The following is a 19,646-nucleotide window of genomic DNA, read 5'->3' on the forward strand; positions in this document are numbered from 1 at the left end:
TGATAATATATGCAGGAAATCCTCAATACTTTATCTAAATGCTAAATATATATTATGAAAGATGGAGGTACACCTGAATACTGTAGAAATGTTGTCACCATTTTAAAGTGGAAAAATAAAGGTTGTTTATGCCAATGATAGTCTCATCAATCCAAGTGTTGAATTTGACAGTCCCAAGATTCCTACGAAGGGTGGTTTATTAAGTGTAGTAGCATCCATCACATTTTTTTATTAAACTGTGTAGTTGATTCTCTAGACCCGTGGTTATCAACCTTCCTAATGCTGAGACCCCTTAATAAAATTCTTTATGTTGTGGTGGTCCCAACCATAAAATTGTTTTCATTGCTACCACATAACTGTAATTTTGCTACTGTTATGAGTCATAATATCTGATATGCAGGATGGTCTTAGATAATCCCTGTGAAAGAATCATTTGACACCCACAAAGGGGATAGGAACAAACAGGTTGAGAAGCATTGCTCTAGACCCTCATTTTGTAGATGACAATTATGGCACTTCTAAGTGAAATAGCTTACTAGGCACTGGAGTTTATGATATATTCAAAATCACCAACTTCACTATTATATTACCATACATCTTTCTTTAAACCCCCTTTTTAATTATGGCAATTTGTATGACAATTATCTAATTAAGTTTTAATATGATTTTCTTAGTATACAGAAGGAAACACATACATTATATAGGATATAATATATGTAAATTACCTGCTAGTTATGTTATGCACATTTATATAATTATATAATTAAATTTCACTTTCAGATTTCAGATTCATCCCCTAATTTTAAAATATTTTATTTATTTATTTATTTATTTAGAAATAGAATCTCACTATATATCTATTTATGACTGGCCTAGAACTCAGTATGCAGGTCAAACTTGTCTCAAATTCACAGAGATCCTCTTTAACAGTGTTCTGTTGCTGTGAAGAGAGACGAAGATCAAAGAAACTCTTTTCATTTAGTTATTTATTTTATGTGACTTTTATATCATGTATTTTGATCCCATCCATTTACCCATAACTTTGCATGTGCTCTCCACCCTTTTGCACACTCCAAATAAATCAAAATTTAAGAAAAAAAGGTAAAAAAGAGAAAATTTTAAAAAGGGAAAAAAAGTTTAAAAAATTGATCATGGGAGCTAAAGTGTGATACAGTAGTCATGTGATAAACCCCCCTTTCAACTTATCTTTACTTGCAAGTGTTTATTGCAAAAAGTCACTGGTTTGGTTTGAGGCCTCTGGTTTCTACTACCTTATAGATGCTGGGCCCTTCTTAGGGATCTTCCTGGATATCCTGTTGTTGCCCTAGGTTGTGATTATAGTGCAGCTTTGGGTCCGGTCCCTTCATGTGCTCCAGAAGATCATAGATGGGGTGAATAATAGGGAAAATCATATCCTTAGTTCTGGGTGTTGCACCTGGTGTGGGACAGGAAGAGCTCTCCTACACTTATGGCCACAGGGTAAGCTCTTCTACCTGCCCAAGGTGTTCCTAGGGCCTGTGAGAGGCTGGGAGAGAAGGGCAGGTCTTTCTTGTCCATGCCACCCACCAGATGGATAGGTAATGGAAATAGCTCTCTAATGTTCACACATTTGGGGCTTACTCACTCACACCTGTGCTCACAGGGTTAACTTAATTTAGTTCCCTGATGAGTCACAGGGTCTACTTAAGAGTCTTACAGCTGGTGGGGGTCAGGGATAGTTCTCCCATTCTTATGACCAAAGAGTCAGATCTCCCACCTGCCTCAGACATTGATGGGTAGGCGGGAGGGTATCATTCCTCTGCCCATGCTGCCAGAAGTAAAATGATAAATGGGGATATTTGTCCCATGCTTAAAACTTTGAGGCTGGCTCACCCACACCTGAGCTAACAGAGATGACTCTATTGTACTACCTGTTCTCGCAAGTCTTGCAGGTTTTGGGGAGCAGGGGCAGCTCTCCCACTCTTGCTACCTCAGGATCAACTCTCCCTCCCTAAACAAACAAACAAACAAACAAACAAAAAACTCTTGTAAAAGAAAGCATTTAATTGGGACTTGCTTACAATTTTAATGGTTTAGTCCATTATCACCATGGTGGAGAACATGGCAGCACATAGGCAGATAAGATACTGGAAAAGTAGCTGAGAGTTGTACATCTGGTTCCACAGCCAGTAGGAAGAGGAAGACACTGAGCCTGATGTGAACTTTTGAAACCTCAAAGCTCACCCTCAGTGACACATTTGCTGCAAAAAGGACACACCTCCTAATCCTTCTCAAGTAGTGCCACTCCCTGATGACTAATCATTCAAATAGGGGCCACTCTTATTCAAACCACCAGAAACTCCACATGCCTCTCTGCCTTTTGAGTAATGTGATTAAGGCCTGTGTTACTATACCTGGTTATTTTTTATTTAGAACTTCATATACAAATACAATGTTTTGGTCAAATTTATCCCATACTCCCTACCCTACAACTTCTTCCTTATCCCTCATCAAAATTTTCCTTCCCAATTTGATGTGCTCGTTTTTTTTTTAATTAAATTTATCAAGTGTGCATGGCTGTAGGACAATCTAATAGAGCATGGGTAGCCTCTCAGAGGCCACATCTCTAAGAAAATTGACTTTTCCTTCTCACAGAGCCATTATTTGTAAGTAGTTTTTCGTGTGTGTGTGTGTGTGTGTGTGTGTGTGTGTGATTTTTTGAGGGGAGGTTATGAGCTTCTTTCCTATCCATTCTGGGAATTTAGATGGATTGATCTCTTATGGGTCATATATACATGCATTTAGTCATAGTTGTTATTTGTTAGTGTGTATAATAGCTCTGTAATATTTAGAAAATAATCTTCATGTGTCTACTATCTCTGGCTCTTAGAATCTTTCTACCCACTCTTCTGAAATGAACCCTGAGCCTTGGGGTGGGAAGTATGTGATACAGATGTCTTACTTAGGCCTGCAAACTCTACAATATCATATTGCCTTCATTTTTATCAGTTGTGGATTATTCACCATATACTGCAAAAATAATTTTCTCTGATGAGGGTTGAGAAGTATACTACTATAGAAATATGGAGATTAAAAGCCTAGGGGCAAAATTATAGAATTAGGTTCTTTTCTAGGGCTTCTGCCCTATGCAGTTATAGATTTTTGTCCTATGAACTGAGATTTAAATTCAACCAGAAAGTGCTTCTTTTCTTCTGTAATATCTATGCCACTATTGTACCAGTAGACATATTTTGCTAAGCTAGTTGTCATTGCTCCTCTCAGGTTCCTACATATAAATCTTGTGGAAAAGACCCAAATCTAAACATAGAATTTATTTTATATTACATATAAATCTTATGCTCTTAATGTGAAGGAAATTTTAGAGAGTATGTTTAGTATATTTGCATTTAAATTTTGACCTGCCACATTACTATTAAATATGGAATTTTTCTGCTTTTACCATCACGTAAGCACTTTAAACTTTCATAATTGGGGGAATTTTGAATTTCAGATATTTGTGTTAGGGATTATCAATTTTAGCATAAATCACATAGATTTGGAGTTTAATTTGAAATGTTGCATGTCAGAGAAATAAATTTCTGAATAAAGAAACATTGCATTCTGTAACCTCCAAGGTCCTGGACTAGATCTTAAATGATGTCTGGAAACTTTCAATATTTCAGAGGAAAAGTCTAAAATTCGATGAACCTCTCATAGGTAGTCTTTATAAAACAGCTTTATATCAAGTTCATAAATGCTTTTGCCTCGTATCTCTTTCAATGATAGTCAATTGTTTATTGTTTCAGTTAGGACCCCTTTTTTTCTAAACAGCTTTCCCAAAGGACTCCTAGTCAATTGTGAAACAACAACAACAAAATAATCAAAAAATCAAAACAAGAACATCCAAATTAAAAGGAATGCAAGGATTTAAATAATTTAATATTTGCATGTGTTCACTTCTACATAAGATGGCTTAATGTTCTTAAACTCACTCATGGTAATTAAAATAGGGTAAAGACTTTGGGAAGATTTCTGTTTACATAAAGAGCCACACTTTAATCATTTGTTTCCTTTGTATTATGTGGCATATGTGCATTCATGGCCCCAGGTGGTTGACAACATGATGTAACCTTAATTCAGCAATCCTCTGTAATGTAGACTGGATTTTCAGAGTGTGAAATTACATCTAATAATCAAAAAAGAACAAGGGAGAAGAATTCTACATTCTTGCATGACCACAGGTACAACTTCTAATGAGCAAATTTCTGGGTTCTTTCTTAATTTTGATGTTAGTAAAAACAAACAAAAGGATTCTCTGTTCTTTATGCAGCATGGGTAGGATTGACTTACATTTTTTTTCTTCCTAGGAATACCAACGGAAATATAAATTACTTCATGGCTAATTAATTTTCCCTCTGTTTGTCTTTTCCTTTTCATGTCAGTCACTATGAACAGGACCGTAGTGCACTTAAAAAGAGGGAATGGGAACGGAGAAGTCAAGAAGTTCAGCAAGAAGATGATCTCTTTTCTTCAGGCTTTGATCTTTTTGGGGAGCCCTACAAGGTAGCTGATTATGTATGTAATTTATCTTTTTGGACAAATCTTTTGCTACAGTTTTGAACATGCTTATTAACACTAACTTTATTTTCAAGCACCAAAGCTAGTCTACAAGATAAATGTGTTTCTGCTTTGGAGGCAATTGGAAGTTTCAAAGGATATCTCCCAAAATAAAACTTGCTTTCTCTGGCTTGTAAGACTGTCTTCAAAGGGCCCCTCACAGCCCAACTCTCATTACAGCAAAATATTCCTACCATGCCTTCCAATGTCTTTAGCCAAGCAAACCATGAAGACGTCATTAGAATGTCAATGGGCAGGACTACTGAGCTTCAGAATCACTATCATCTACTGCAAGACTGATACTTTTTTCCATTTTACTTTAGTAATAGCTACAGATAGCTTTAATAATCCTTTCAAAAAATTCCTTGTTTTCATGGCAAATGAAAATAAGCCAATAATGTTTGTTTCCTTATATCTAATAGTCATGGGCTAGGAGATTGTTCAACCAGAGGATGGAGGGGAGAAAGGTTGATTTTTTCCAGTGGCATTCAGCCTCCTATGGATCTCTGTGAAGGATCAAACAGCTATAACTATAAAAATTTATTTTGTGATGACTCACTCTGACCTTTTTTGGTGGGGGAGATTAGGGGTAACTGAAAAGAAATTAGAAGGGGAGAGTTTTATTGTATTATTGGTGGATGGTTGGGTTTTATTAAAAATGTATTAGTGTATAATTTTTAATGAGACTAAACCAATAAAAGAGATAAAGGAATCAATATTCAAAAGGTAATTTAAGAAGGGCATCAGTTAAAAGACTTCTGGAAAAGAAATGTTCTCAATGAAAACAGAGTAGGTCCAGATTCTACTTTGGTCTAGAGAGTTGGTGGTTTGCATTGGTGGCTAGTAAGGCAAGATTTAAGCTTTTTGGTTTAGAAAAAGAAAAGAGTTCTTGATTTATATACTTGGGTACCTTCCAAGTTCTGTAAGACTGACAGACTAAACTACTAGTTTTTAAATGATCAGCAATTCACATATTCACACACACACACACACACATACACACACACACACAAACACACACACCAAAAATGTTTTTACAATTTCAGTTGATCCAATTTTTGTTCTATGTTTAAACATTTAGATATATGGTTAATTTAAATTACATATTGTGAAGATCCACTCTGTACTAATCACTGTCTTAGATTCCCTGCTTTCAGGGAATTTCTACTCTGGTGACAAGAGAGTTTCTTGAATGAGTGATAACATTGGTGATAGAAATAGTCAGAGAAACTTTAAGGAGCTATTGTATTTGCTAAGGGAAACTCATGACAGGATGTATTGAAGAAAAGTGTGGAGGTTTAAATGACAAGGTTGAATGTCTAACTAAATGTAACATGGGATAAGAAGGATTGAATATCTGGTTGTTTGTTTCTTTTTTTGAATGTAAATCAAATATTACATGTTTTGGAAAAATCAGAACATTAGTTATTGGAAGAATAGTAATATAAAAACATATTCATATGAAATATCCGATATGAGCAAGCCTGTAAAGTTCCCATTTTATCAACAAAAGCTGGAGCTGTGTTTAACCAAGTTAGATCTGCTTCATAACACTGGAATTATTGAAGAGGCGGGCTCAATTCAAACCTATTACCACATCGTTTCCACTAGATAAAATAAAAGTGTTCCTAGGTCATTAGAAAGCAAGATGCAAGTGTGGAGATTGCTCAGTGGATAGAAAAGGAAAAAAAAGTATCTGCCTCCTCCCAGCCTCCCATTTCCTTCCCCCTCCTCCCACCCTTCTCCCTCTCCTCCAAACTCCTCTCCCCCTCCCTCTCCAGTCCATAGAGCAGTCAGGGTTCCCTGCCCTGTGGAAAGTCCAAGGTCCGCCTCCCTCCGTCCATGTCTAGGAAGGTGAACATCCAACCAGGCTAGGCTCCCACAAAGCCAGAACAGGAAGTAGGGACAAAACCCCGTGCCATTGTCCTTGGCTTCTCATCAGCCCTCATTGTTCGCCATGTTCAGAGAGTCCAGTTTTATCCCATGCTTTTTCAGTCACAGTCCAGCTGGGCTTGGTGAGCTCCCAATAGATCAGCCCCATTGTCTCAGTGGGTGGGTGCACCCCTCGTGGTCCTGACTTTCTTGCTCATCTTCTCCCTCCTTCTGCTCCTCATTGGGACCTTGGGAGCTCAGTCCAGTGTTCCAGTGTGGGTCTCTGTCTCTATCTCCATCCATCACCAGATGAAGGTTCCCAATGATGCCTCTCCTGGTGCCCAGATCGGAACTCCATGCTGCTTGGGTAGCTCGCAAACAAAGGGCCCACCCTACTTGCTGCAGGCAGGCTATGGAGACAAAGGAACTACCACCCTCCTCTTTGCCCTCCCGATTCGGGTTCAGTCCCAGCGCCCAAGCAGGCTGAGCTGGGAGTGCTATGCCGCCAAAGAGGGGAGGGAGGGAGGGAAACGGGGGGTGGGGGGTGTTCTGGATGTAAGCTGCGTGGGATAGGAAGAGAGAGGAGGTATCGGGCAGTATATCTCCTGCAGGATGACCAGGAAGTGTAGGAGGGATGAGGAACGTCTGGTTGTTTATTTCTTAATGAGGAGATAGTGGTTCTCATTATTAAGTAGTTTAGGAGGAAACCAGTGTGGCTGATTATAGAGAAAATAATATAGTTTGGGCCATGTTGCATTTGGAATGCAAGTGGGATCACAAGGAAAAGTCATTGGATACCCAAGTCTGAACTCACAGGAAAAGTCAAGGGAGAGATTTGAGGGGCACAAGAAAGCTGTGAGAATATATACGCTAGCTAGTATCATGTGAAGAGGGACAAAATGAGACTTCTAGGAAATAGAAACAATTAAGGGGTAAAATGTGGTAAAAGCAGGGTCCTGGAAAGAATCAAAAGGATCTGATCACTAGAGGAAAGAATCTTTAATGAGAACCAAAGAAATAAAAGATTCTCTGGAGAACAGATTTGCTACTAGTGTTTCCCCAGGAAACCAGGGAATTTAAGAGCTATAAATTTATTGTTAAATTTAAAAGTTAAGGTATAATTTAAAACCTTAGGAAAGTTGTAGGCAACAAATTGATACAATTTGGAGAATGGGCAGGAAATGGTTAAATACAGAAAGACAGATAATCAATGTGAATTTTATCTTGCATGAAGAAAGTAAAACAAACAATTATATATTGAGGTTTGTTTTGTTACTGTATATGAGTGTTTTCCTACAGGTATGTATATGCAACACATGTGTGCTGAAGCAAAAAGAGGGTGTTAGATTGTCTGAAATTGTAGTTATGTGTGGTTATGAGCCATCATGCATGTGCTGGGAATTGAACCCAGATCGTCTGAAAGTTCTTTTAACCACTGAGCCATCTCTCTAGCCCCATAGAAGTTTACCTTTACATGAGAGAAACATTAATGTGTCTAGAGATTACCCTGGTGAGGTGGAACATGCAGGGATTAGTAATGAAGAGTATAGCAAGGTCCCAAAGGAGATTAAACCAAATATAAATTAAAAAAACATAAGTTATCACAAGACGGAGCAAGAAAAATGGAGGCAGAACTTGAGAATGGTAACAAATCTTCAGAGTAAAATGAAGATGGGAGAGAGTACAGAAAGAAATCATAGCCACCATTTTGGAAAAAAAAATCAAAGATGATGGGCATTTTAACATGAAAGAGGAACTGATCAATTGAGCTTTACATCTTCGGATGGGTTCAAAAAGGGAACCCTTCTTGGGGGTGTGTATCTTTATTTCTCAATATCCACCCAATTCTTAACATTGCTGTAATGTGAAGAACCATTGGTTTTATTATTTTATGGCATAAAAATTAGTAATCTTGTACCTTCATGGTGATTGCTGTTTAATGAGGTGAATTGTATGGGTTTGTGGCATTTTTTGATGGAAGCAGTGTGTTTTTTAAGTCATTTAGAGAACTTTTCAACATTGTCAAAGTATCAACATCTGTTGTAATAGGGGCGGCGGGGCTGCGTCCCCAACCCCCAGCCGCCTGCCCGGCTAGCTTATGCCCCGAAATAATTACACAGACACTGTATTCTTTTAATCACTGCTTTGGCCCATTCCTATCTAGCCTCTTCTAGGCTAACTCTCGCACCTGGACTAGCCCATTTCTTATCATCTGTATAGCACCGGTCTTACCGGGAAGATTCTAGCCTAAGTCCATCCTGGGTCGGAGCTTCATAGCGTGCGTCTTCCCTAGAGCAGGTAGCATGGCGTCTCTCTCTGAGGCATCTGCTCCTGAGAGCAGAGCTGTGGAGTCTGACCTCACTTCCTCTTCCTCCCAGCATTCTGTTCTGTTTACTCCACCCACCTAAGGGTGGGCCTATCAAATGGGCCTAGCAGTTTCTTTATTGCTTAGCCAATGAAATCAACAGATTGATATATGACACTCCCACATCACTTCCCCTTTTTCTGTTTAAACAAAAAAAGGAAGGCTTTAACCTTAACATAGCAAAATTACATATAACAAAACAGTTATCAAGTAAAAATTACAATAATCTTTATCATAACTAAGGAAAACTATAACTATAACTAACTATTTTTAACTCCATCAAAGACTCCAGAAAGATACAATACTACATAAGCAAACAAGAAAAAAGCAACTTTTAAACTCTAGAAATGACAGAGACATCTCACTGCCTGGACAGTCACCCAAAGTTCCTCTGTACTGTTGGGGCATCCATCTTCAGCCTTCAGGCCCATAGTATCCAGCAGACATTTCCATAAAGCAGGAAAATTCAAAGTCAGTTCAGTCACTATCTGTTGTGTCCTGCAGAATGTCTCGCAGACTCTTTCATGAATCAGGAACCCCGAAAGATTATTTCACCTTTAGGGAAGTTCAGTAGTCCTCTCTCTGCGGGTTCTCTGTGTCCAGTTTATGCAATAGTCCAGGCAAGAACAGTTTCTTGCCCAAATGGCTATCAAACACTAGAAGGATCCTCTTCGATGCCCATCTTCTTCTTGAAGTAGATTGGTGCTGCCAGGAGCAGAGTGTCTCATTGTCATGAAAAGTCCTAAGTTATTAAAACATTTAAATGTCCTATTCTGTAATCTTTGAAAGACATGAAGAATGTCTATCTAAAATATATCTCTATATATCTAGAAAATCTAACTAAAATGACTACAAGCTTTACTATTATCGATTATCCATTAACAACCTATATTTCTTAATTATACAGTACATATTTAAATGAACTACACAATCACAATACCTTAATCAAAATCAGAAACACTTATACATATAACAAAATTGACCTTAAATCTCTATCAATAAAGCAAAATCTATACTAATGCAAATTATTCATGTCTATATCATATCCCCTTTAAATGTAAAAGAACGTTTTATAAACCATATTTGGGAACATGGGCGCAGTTTTTTCTCTCCAAACTGCTTCCTGCTGAATGGGGGCGTCGTTAATTAGGCCTTTCACGGTATAACCTGTGTGCCAGGGTCATCTCAGCCGGCAGTTGAGCAAAGCAATTTTCTGAAGATGTTCACAGCAACCCTTCAGGAGGACGTGGTCCATCATACCAAATCGGAATAGAAGAAATCCATAGAGTCTCATCCTCTGTGAAAACAAAAGAAGACTCTCTCCAAAGCATCATATCCTTAGACCCAAATTCTGAAATCGTAATACCCTTATATCCATTCTGGTTTAGCTTGGCAGCCCATGTAATGAAATGTCTCTCTGTACTTAGCTCCTTCACAGTCAAAAATTTTAAAGAAAACACAATGTACATAATCCAGACTCTCTGTGAATTTTCCATTTTTTATGTGGCTTATATTTCTTTATTTCTTTTAATCTCTTAACTATCTGTACTCTGTCTCTTTAAAGATTTTACCCTTTTTTTTAAACATTAACTTTATTTTCTATATTCTTTTTCTTCTCTCTCCCAAGCCTACGTACATTCATCCAACAGTGTGACTCATTTAGTGGTCTGAATCTGTCCTATTGTGAATCTGCAATTTTTTAATATCCAGGAGCACTTTTGATTTGCGCCTTTAAATCATTAGGCACTTAAGAATCTAAGCTGAGACATTCCTAGATTAAGTTTTTGTTTTTTTGAGCGCATATCTTTGACCTGGAATAACCCTGTAGACCAGGCTGTCTTTGAACTCTCAGAGATCCACCTTTCTCTGCCTCCCAGGCATTGGGATTAAAGGTGTTTGCTACTACACCTTGAACTCACAGAGATCTGTTTGTCTCTGCCTTTAAGGCACTGGGATTAAAGGCGTGTGCTACCACACCTTGAAGTCACAGAGGTTTACTTTAAGAATTTTAACTTTTAGTCTGCATATATTTTTAACACACTTTAAATCATTTAAAAATTTTCTTTTGTCTTTGAATCTCTCTTTTTACTGTATCTCTCTCTCTTTTTCTGACCACATGAGGCTTTAGTTTACCAAGCAATCTCACTCAGTAGGACTAAAGGCGTGGCTTTGACGGCTAGATGTAGCCCATTCCTTAGCTTTTCAGCCTCTTGGCTGAGGTACTGGCTGTAGCCATGTTTATAGCATGAGACTCTTAATCTCAGGGTCGTGGGTTCGAGCCCCACGATGGGCGCCATTTATTGTAATAGGGGCGGCGGGGCTGCGTCCCCAACCCCCAGCCGCCTGCCCGGCTAGCTTATGCCCCGAAATAATTACACAGACACTGTATTCTTTTAATCACTGCTTTGGCCCATTCCTATCTAGCCTCTTCTAGGCTAACTCTCGCACCTGGACTAGCCCATTTCTTATCATCTGTATAGCACCGGTCTTACCGGGAAGATTCTAGCCTAAGTCCATCCTGGGTCGGAGCTTCATAGCGTGCGTCTTCCCTGGAGCAGGTAGCATGGCGTCTCTCTCTGAGGCATCTGCTCCTGAGAGCAGAGCTGTGGAGTCTGACCTCACTTCCTCTTCCTCCCGGCATTCTGTTCTGTTTACTCCACCCACCTAAGGGTGGGCCTATCAAATGGGCCTAGCAGTTTCTTTATTGCTTAGCCAATGAAATCAACAGATTGATATATGACACTCCCACATCAAACATCCTTGCTAGTATAAAGATACATCAGGTTGGGATAGACAAAGAAAGCTTTAATCAGGCTTAGGGTAGTGGCATAGTCACTTATTGCCCTGGTCCTTGATGAGCAGCTTTTTTTTATTAAGCCATAACTATTAAGAGAAGTAATTGTAGTATAGAAACAGGTTTATTATATGGTAATTTTATTTATTCTGGAAATGATAATCAGTTGTCATATGGTGCTGTGCCCATGTTAAGGCTTCACTAGTAGATCAATGAGGAATATTTCTCATTTTATCATCATATCACAACACTAGAAAAAAATGATGCATGCCAGAAAAAATTCCATAGACCAAGACTAATGATGGGTTTCCTGTCCTTGGAGTATCCAAATATGCAATGGCAGTCCTCAAGTTGGTTTCCAAATTATTAGTAAAATTATAGACACACAAAAACTCTTCCTTATTGTTACAATGGAAATGCTTATCAAATAGAAAATCAAACTTTGTGGCAGTAGGTCTGTACTGCCTTAAATCATGACCTCATAAATTATCCAATACTATCAATGCTTCATAAACTATACAATACGAGAACCCTTCCCTTGCACCTGCTGCTTTTTCTTGGCAGAAAGACTCTATCATGTCCCTTACTGACTTGTTTTTCTTCTTTGTTTTTACTGTACTACAGTCACAATGGAATAGAATATTGACTCTCTGCAGATTTGGTTGTGGGTGGAAACTATCTTCTTGGGGATACTTTTGTAGTTTGCAACTTTGAAACTCAAATTTATGTTATAATGCTGAGAAGAACGTTTTGAAGGGGGTCTGAGAAATATGAAGCACTTTGGCATGTCTGTGTCAATACAGAAAGATTTGTGAGGAAAATGTAGGTTCTTAACTATGAACTAAAGCTTTATGTGTATGTGTATTTGATCCTAGAAACAAGTGGAGTACACATTGTCTTGATGTTTTTTTGAGGAATTTTAGCCCTAAGTTGTTAAGTGCTCCTCTATAGTTTCACGCACTGTGGCGCTAGACTTGTATCCAGTTCAGTGGGACTTTTTTGTCTGTGGCAGGAAGTTCTCTCTCTTCTGACAAGTCAAATGAGTTGATAAGCTTTTCTACTAAGTGACTCATTTCTTGTTTCCACAGTTTCCTCTGGTTTTATTTATTGTTTAAATTTATATCATAATTGTTTATTATTATTATTATCACTATTATTATTATCATTGGCTCTTTGAAACAAGGTTTTTCCTTATAGCCACTGGATATCTTGGAACTCACTCTGTAGAACAGGCCAGCCTCTAAATCAGAGATCCACCTGCCTCTGCCTCTGCCTCTAATGTCCTGTTATTAAAGACATACACCATCACTACTCAGCTTTTATTTTTATTTTAATAAAAAATTTCAAACAGTAATTTGATTATTTTTCTTTACCCCAACTAATTCTATAGCTTCCCTACCATTCTATCCATTCAACTTTATTCTTTTCCACTCTCTTTCAAAAATAAAAACAAACAATAAGTTAAGAAACCAAAAACCCACAAAAACAAAAATTAAAAGAAATAAGTAAAAGATCAATTAGATGAAAATGCCAAAACAAAGTAAAAACAATACAAAAAGTCCAGAAAAGGTATTTTTATACCTTCGAGACCATTTTGTTCCTGGACTTAGGGTCTGACATAAATTGTGGTTTATATACTCAGTGAGATCCCATTTCAGAAAACTGATTTTGTCTTTGTCAACAAGTGTCAATAGCAGATAGCAAATGATTAGGATAGGTTATGTTTGCAATGTAGTTTGGCTAGGCCTACTGCCCTGTGTCTACTTCTCCCTCTGAGTGCTGAGATCACATCTGTCTTGAGCTTGTATAGGTCTTGTGAATACTGCCGCAATCTCTGTGAGTCCATATGTACATCAGTCCTCTTGAATCTGGAAGACAGTTTCTTTGAGTCATCCATTTCCTCCGGCACTTACAATCTTTCTGCCTCTTCTTCTGCGGAGAGCCCTGAGCCTCGACGGAGGAGAGGGGATTTATGAACACATTCCATTTAGAACTGAGTACTTCAAAGTCTCTCATTCTCTGCCCATTTTTCAGTTGTGGATCTATTTATTAATTACCATCTCTTCTAGTAAAAATCTTCTCTAATGAATGTTGAGTGAGGCAATAATCTATGGGTATAATAAAAGTGTGTCATTAACCATCATTTTGCTGCTATGTTCCTTTAGCAGAATGATAGTATGAGGTTTTCCCTGGTCTCATGATTTATCTAGTCTCAAGTTCTTATCTGTCACGAATTCCATCTCCTCCAGTGAGTCTTACATCCTCTTCCCATAACATTTATGCCATTATTCATCCTTTTTGAAACAGATCATATTATTATTACTGCAGTTGCTTTTATTACTACTAGTTTACAGATTTCAATGGCTCAATAAAAGTGAGGAAACTGGGGTACAGCAAGGTTTGAGTAGTTTGTGAAAGAATATTTGTTTCAAAGAAGGTAAAGACGACAGTGGCTTATTTGAAAGATTGTTGTAAGGATAAAATAAACCAGCTCGGAACACCTTGCCTTAAAATCTGGAAAGTACTATAAAGTTCAAGTTCTTGTCAAATAAAGAAAGGAATGGCAACTTATGGCCCAGAGAGATTAACTGTAAAAATATCAGAATCAGGAAAAAAGGAAATTACTAAATCACATACTTTAGCTATACTACAATAAAGTAGAAGAAAGGAGAACTTCAAAACTTGAATTATTTTATTAAAAGGAAATAGTATGGTACAATAGCCTCTTAGCACATTAGTCTGGCAATGAAATTATACTACTGATCTGTGGATAACATTAGAAGCAAACTAAAGGAGCCTTGCATTTCCTAAAGTAATGAGAAACAAAAAGCTTAAATGAAGGAGTGCTGTTAGTCATGAGCCACAAACCAGACATGTAATTTATGCTTGAAAATACTTGGAAAATGCATTTCCTTGATGATAAAAAATGTAATTACTTAGAAAATAATGGCTATAGAGGTTACCTTTAAAGAATCAACCAATTATGTAGAATGGGAATTAAAGTATTGGCCACATTGAAAGAAGCCTATAATTGATTGAAACAGCTGAACTTCATCTTTGGAATGTTTAGAATGTTCGATCAAGTCTGCCGAGAATACCTTCCTCCTTAATAGGATTACTAAAACTCTGGAGGGCAAAGAAGGAACATTTAGTGTGCATCAGAAATTGCTATGGTGTATAATAAGAGTATATAATGTAGGTGGATAAATGTGTATCAGGCTCCACTAGGTTTTCTGTGTCATACTGACTTTTTGAGAAATTACAAGATTAGTTGACTCCATTCCTAAGGTTATCACTGGTCCACCACTATACCCTATGTGTAGAGGAAAGCTACAGACTGATGATATCAGTGTAGTCCCTAACTTGAAATGTACACTCACTTTCACTGAATTAGACATAAATGTAATGCTCATAGTATTTAGTCTTCATAAAAGAAAAATGTATATGAGGAATGCCTAAGTATCTTCTAGAAAATCTGTTTTGGAAAATGTTTTCTTAATAGCTTAAAATTTCTTATAGGTAAACCAATGAGAGAAATTTGTTTTAACACTATGCATAATGTTTCCTCACTTAATGATCTAAGGTGATATTCTGCTTTTCATAAGATAATGATAATTCTATAACCTATAAACTCATCATTTTTGAATTAACTATCATGAACTTCAAAAACTTCAACTTACTGTTAAACCAGGAGTAACAAAGTCAACTTGCCATTTGTCTTTCTATGTATCAATTACTTTGAGATATTACATATTCTTTCATTTGATAGAAGCATAGTATGGAATATAATTATTTTCTATTGAATTCTGCGACAATTTATTTGAGAATTTAGTATATACTAGACCAGTTGTTCTCAACCTATGTATTAAGGGTTGAACAACCCCTTTCACAGGGGTTGTCTAAGACCATTCTATATATCATATATTACATTATTATGCATAACAGTAGCAAAATTACATTTATGAAACAGCAATAAAAATAGCAAGGTGTTAATTTCTTGTAGTATTCGGGGGACTTTTACTTTTCTATTAATTTTAGTATCATATTGGTTGATTTTGGTCAGTTTAAAAATTCTTTATTCAAACCATATTTTAAAAAATTTGAGTCTTAAAAAACTGTTAGCATGACTCAGAAACTAACGCCATTGAAATGGGTAAATATTAATGAATAGATATTAAGAACTAGGAATACTTCCTCCTACTGTGAAAAAAATTATTTCTTCTAAATATCATCAATATAACAACAGATATATTACTAACTTGCTTGTAAGCAAATGAGATATAAGGGATTTGGATCCTTATAATGTGGACCCAGAGAGAGGGCAATGGTTTCTCAGGGCAAGAGATAGTATTTGTGTTGGTAGTTGTAGTGGAGAGGGGTAAGGTTGTGATTTTGTTGAAATCTACTGCCACAAAGTCCATTAAACACAGCAAGGATATTTCAAGTGGGAAATTAAACAGCTTAATTTATGCTGATAGATTCAGATCCTTGATCATAGACAGACATCTGTGTTAAGATCAGTTGTATGACTTGAGAGATAAATGTTTTTCAGGGACCAGAATATCCTTGAAAATGTTTCAGACTTGCATCAAATTCTTGGTGGGACCTTAAGAAAATGAAATTTCTTTGTTTTTTTGTTTAGGGATTGAGTAGGCAGACTGACTTTGGCTGCTGTCCAAATGGTTCATTGTGTAAGTCAGTTGAAGGAAATTGCTATATGCAAAGAGTTTATTCTTGCCTTTGCTAAAAGTAATTTCTGCCATTAAAATGGCAAACCTAGGGAATTTCAGGAAATAAAAATGATTTCTTCCAATCTATATCTTTTAAATATGTCTTTCAAATGCACTTCTGCAAACAGGGCAATTATTCTACTGAGAATTATACAGAAGGTTAATTGTTTAATCACTACTTCAGCACCAAGGCTGCATATGATGCAATGTAAGATGTTCTTGAGGAAAAGCAAACTAAAAGTGAATTAAATTTATTCAGCTTCTAAAGATCTCCATCACTCACAGAAATCTCCCAGCATATATTTAGCATATTTCAGTGTAATCTTTGAAATTCATATTTCTCTAACTGTCCTAATTTTTACAAGTGTCCATGAATGAACACATGGTATGAATTAAATATGTGGAGATCATCCTCGTAATGAGGTCAAGGTTTCTGATTTGATTCTCCCCCTCTCTCTCTCCCTCTCCCTCCCCCCTCCCTCTCCTCTCCCCCTCCTTCCCTCTCCCTCTTTCTTTTTCCTTCCTGGCTCCCCCCTCTCTGTCTCTGTTTCTCTCTCTGTCTCTCTCTCTGTCTCTCTCTCTGTCTCTCTGTCTCTCTCTCTCTCTCTCTCTCTCTCTCTCTCTCTGTGTGTGTGTGTGTGTCCCTCTCATTATTCCTTTTTGGTGTCTTTTCCTGGTTCCTCTTCTTTTTCTAGTCTATTAAAGATGCATATATGCCAGGTATTTTGCCTGAGCACAATCTTCTCATTTTGTTTTTTTCTTTCCCTTCGTGATTTTATTCATTTCTAATGCTCCAACCTCTAATTCTCCAATCTTCACATACAAAGACTACAGAGTGCTATATCCTAAATGGAGATTAAGACCCAAGAGTTAAATATTCCACCTAGGCAGTGTAGGAAACTAGGAAGTGCTGAAGCATGTGAGGTATCTTGGATATTTAACATCTGTCTTTTGTAGACCATGTACCAAGGAGTAGGCAAGTGCTTTTCATTCTTGAAAATGTGAAGAACATGCTTATGACTTCTGTGACATAAAGACCACATAATAGGGAGTATTTCCTAACAAATGGTCCACTAGTCAGATGGCTCCAAGTATAACAGTAACTTTTTTCTTTGTAATATAGGGGGCCAGAATAGGGAACGTAGGCACAGAGAAGTCTTTTGCTTTTCTGAATCCAACAACTTGTTTTGATAACCTATTTGGATACAAAGAGAATCATAAAAGTTAATTTTGAGAATTAGCAACTGAATTTAATCAAATTTATTCCCAAGTATTCAGCTACCCTTCATATTTTAGTCATGAATGCTTTGCTTCCTCATTGCAAAAACGCATGCAAGAGCCTAATTATTTTATAAAAATAATCTAGCATTTTTGTGAGATTAGCATATCCTACAAGGGATGGTAGAGCTAGGCTGTTGATTGTCCATAGACTTATTTGGTTGCCTCTGTTACTCTTACACATTAGGCTAACATTGTTTTGAAATGATGACTTTGTTTTGATTTACTTAAGCAATAATTTAAATTCTTGAATAAAATTTTCTAGCTCACTGCAAAGACACAGGAAAGCTTGAGTCACTGTTGATGAACAATTGCAGCCTTTCAAAGTAAATGAGTATGAATCATCAATGTGTAAACACAATTGCCCCCAGAATATGTAGGCAGGCACCAGTAATTTATACAGTTCTCTGATTAAAAGGAATTAGATTCATGTTAGTCATAAGTTAGCTCAATTAGATGTTGTTTAATCCCACGCCTTGTTTGAAGTTTGAGTAGTGAGGACATCACAATTTAACTGATTTCTTTATCAAACAGGCTTAGCATTTTATGGTACAAAGTATTGCAATGTGTCAAAAATGTATACAAGTCTAGCATTTCTTGTAATCCAACACTAGAAAGAAGATGGTTTTAATCATAATGTATAATGTTACAGTTCATCTCATGTAATCTAAAATCAGTATTTTATTTTGCAAAAGTATGGATATTACCTTAAAATTATCTCTCAATAAACATGTTTAAAGGAAAGACATGGAGAAAACTAATATTTCATCATCCCTACTTATTCAAACCCTTCCCTTTTTATTGGAAATATATTTTTATTTCAAATGATATATCCTGATTATGAATTTCCCCGCTTTCCAGTTCCTCCTCAGCAACTCTCCTATCTGGATCTACCCCTTTTGTCTCTCATTAGAAAACAAACAGGCCTCTAAGTGTTAATAATAAGATAAAATTTAAAAATAATTAATGAAATGCTCTGATAAAACATTATGAGATGAGGAACCTTTTAAGATGCCTTTTGGTTCATTTTCTGATGGCCATCTACCACTGGGCATGCAGCCTACCCTTAAGTGTAGGTTGTTTCCCCAGTGAGACTCCTTAGAGAAACTAAACTCTCTTCAGCAAGTGGTTATCAACTGGAGGTTGCTTCTGGATTACAGATAGGAACATGTGTCCACTTGCTGCCTTAGTCTCTGGGAGTTCGTGTATGTATGTTGATTTAGAAGGCCTTGTTTCCTTAATGTCCTCCATTCCCTCTGCCTTTTATATTCTTTTGACATCCTCTTCTTCTGAGTCCCCGGAGAAGATTTTTAAACTAAGTCTTTCAAGGTTTATCATTCTCTGCATATTGTCTGGCTGTGGTTTCTTTATATTTTCCCCATTTGCTGTGGGAGAAAGACTCTCTGATGACAGGTGAGCAAAACACTAACATATGAATGAATATGAAGAATATTATTCGGAGTCATTTTGCTTCTTTCTTTTTTTTTAACAGTAGTATCTAATTTTACTCTACGGCCCTGGTCTATCTAGTCTCAAATTCTTTGTCACTTAAGCAGTATTAGGAACTGGTTCCTCTCATGAAATAAGCCTTCAGTCATATTAGATATTTGTTGGCTAACCCAAAGAATGTTGTGCCACAATTGCACTGGTATATTTTGCAGGCAGGACACCATTGTAGATAAAAGGACTTGTTTCTGTGTTGGTGTTTTTGTCTCTTCTTTGGTAGCATAAATAGTAACTCCCTATAGCAAAGATGCTAGTTCTTAGATTTAAAGGCTATATGTAGGCACCAACCTGATTTTTCCATATTCAGTGAATTCTATAAGTCTTGTCTTCAGCTATTGTGTCTTGTCATCATTTTGTGAAGAGCAACCTATAATCTTGGAAAAAGCCTGGATATTTTGGGAATTCCCATGGGACCATTTTGGTCAGCAACTCAGATATAGCACAATTCTGATCCTGGAAGCTTCGTTTGGTAACAAGAGATAATGGGTAATCCAGAGGGGCTCTG

General features: G+C 37.0%; 1 protein-coding gene across 2 annotated transcripts in view; it reads left to right on the forward strand.

The window, feature by feature from the left end:
* The window catches only part of Aff2 (ALF transcription elongation factor 2), a 530,318-nt gene that overhangs the window by 164,413 nt on the left and 346,259 nt on the right, over positions 1–19,646 (forward strand). The window contains exon 2 of one of the 2 annotated variants that reach the window (XM_075957146.1): positions 4,422–4,542. In XM_075957146.1, coding sequence (XP_075813261.1) covers positions 4,422–4,542 — 121 coding nt within the window. Of the gene's footprint in view, positions 1–4,421; positions 4,555–19,646 lie in introns of both variants that reach the window. The other variant, XM_075957147.1, reaches the window with a different exon arrangement.

The sequence above is a fragment of the Microtus pennsylvanicus genome, chromosome X, assembly GCF_037038515.1.
Source record: "Microtus pennsylvanicus isolate mMicPen1 chromosome X, mMicPen1.hap1, whole genome shotgun sequence".
Lineage (NCBI taxonomy): Eukaryota > Metazoa > Chordata > Mammalia > Rodentia > Cricetidae > Microtus > Microtus pennsylvanicus.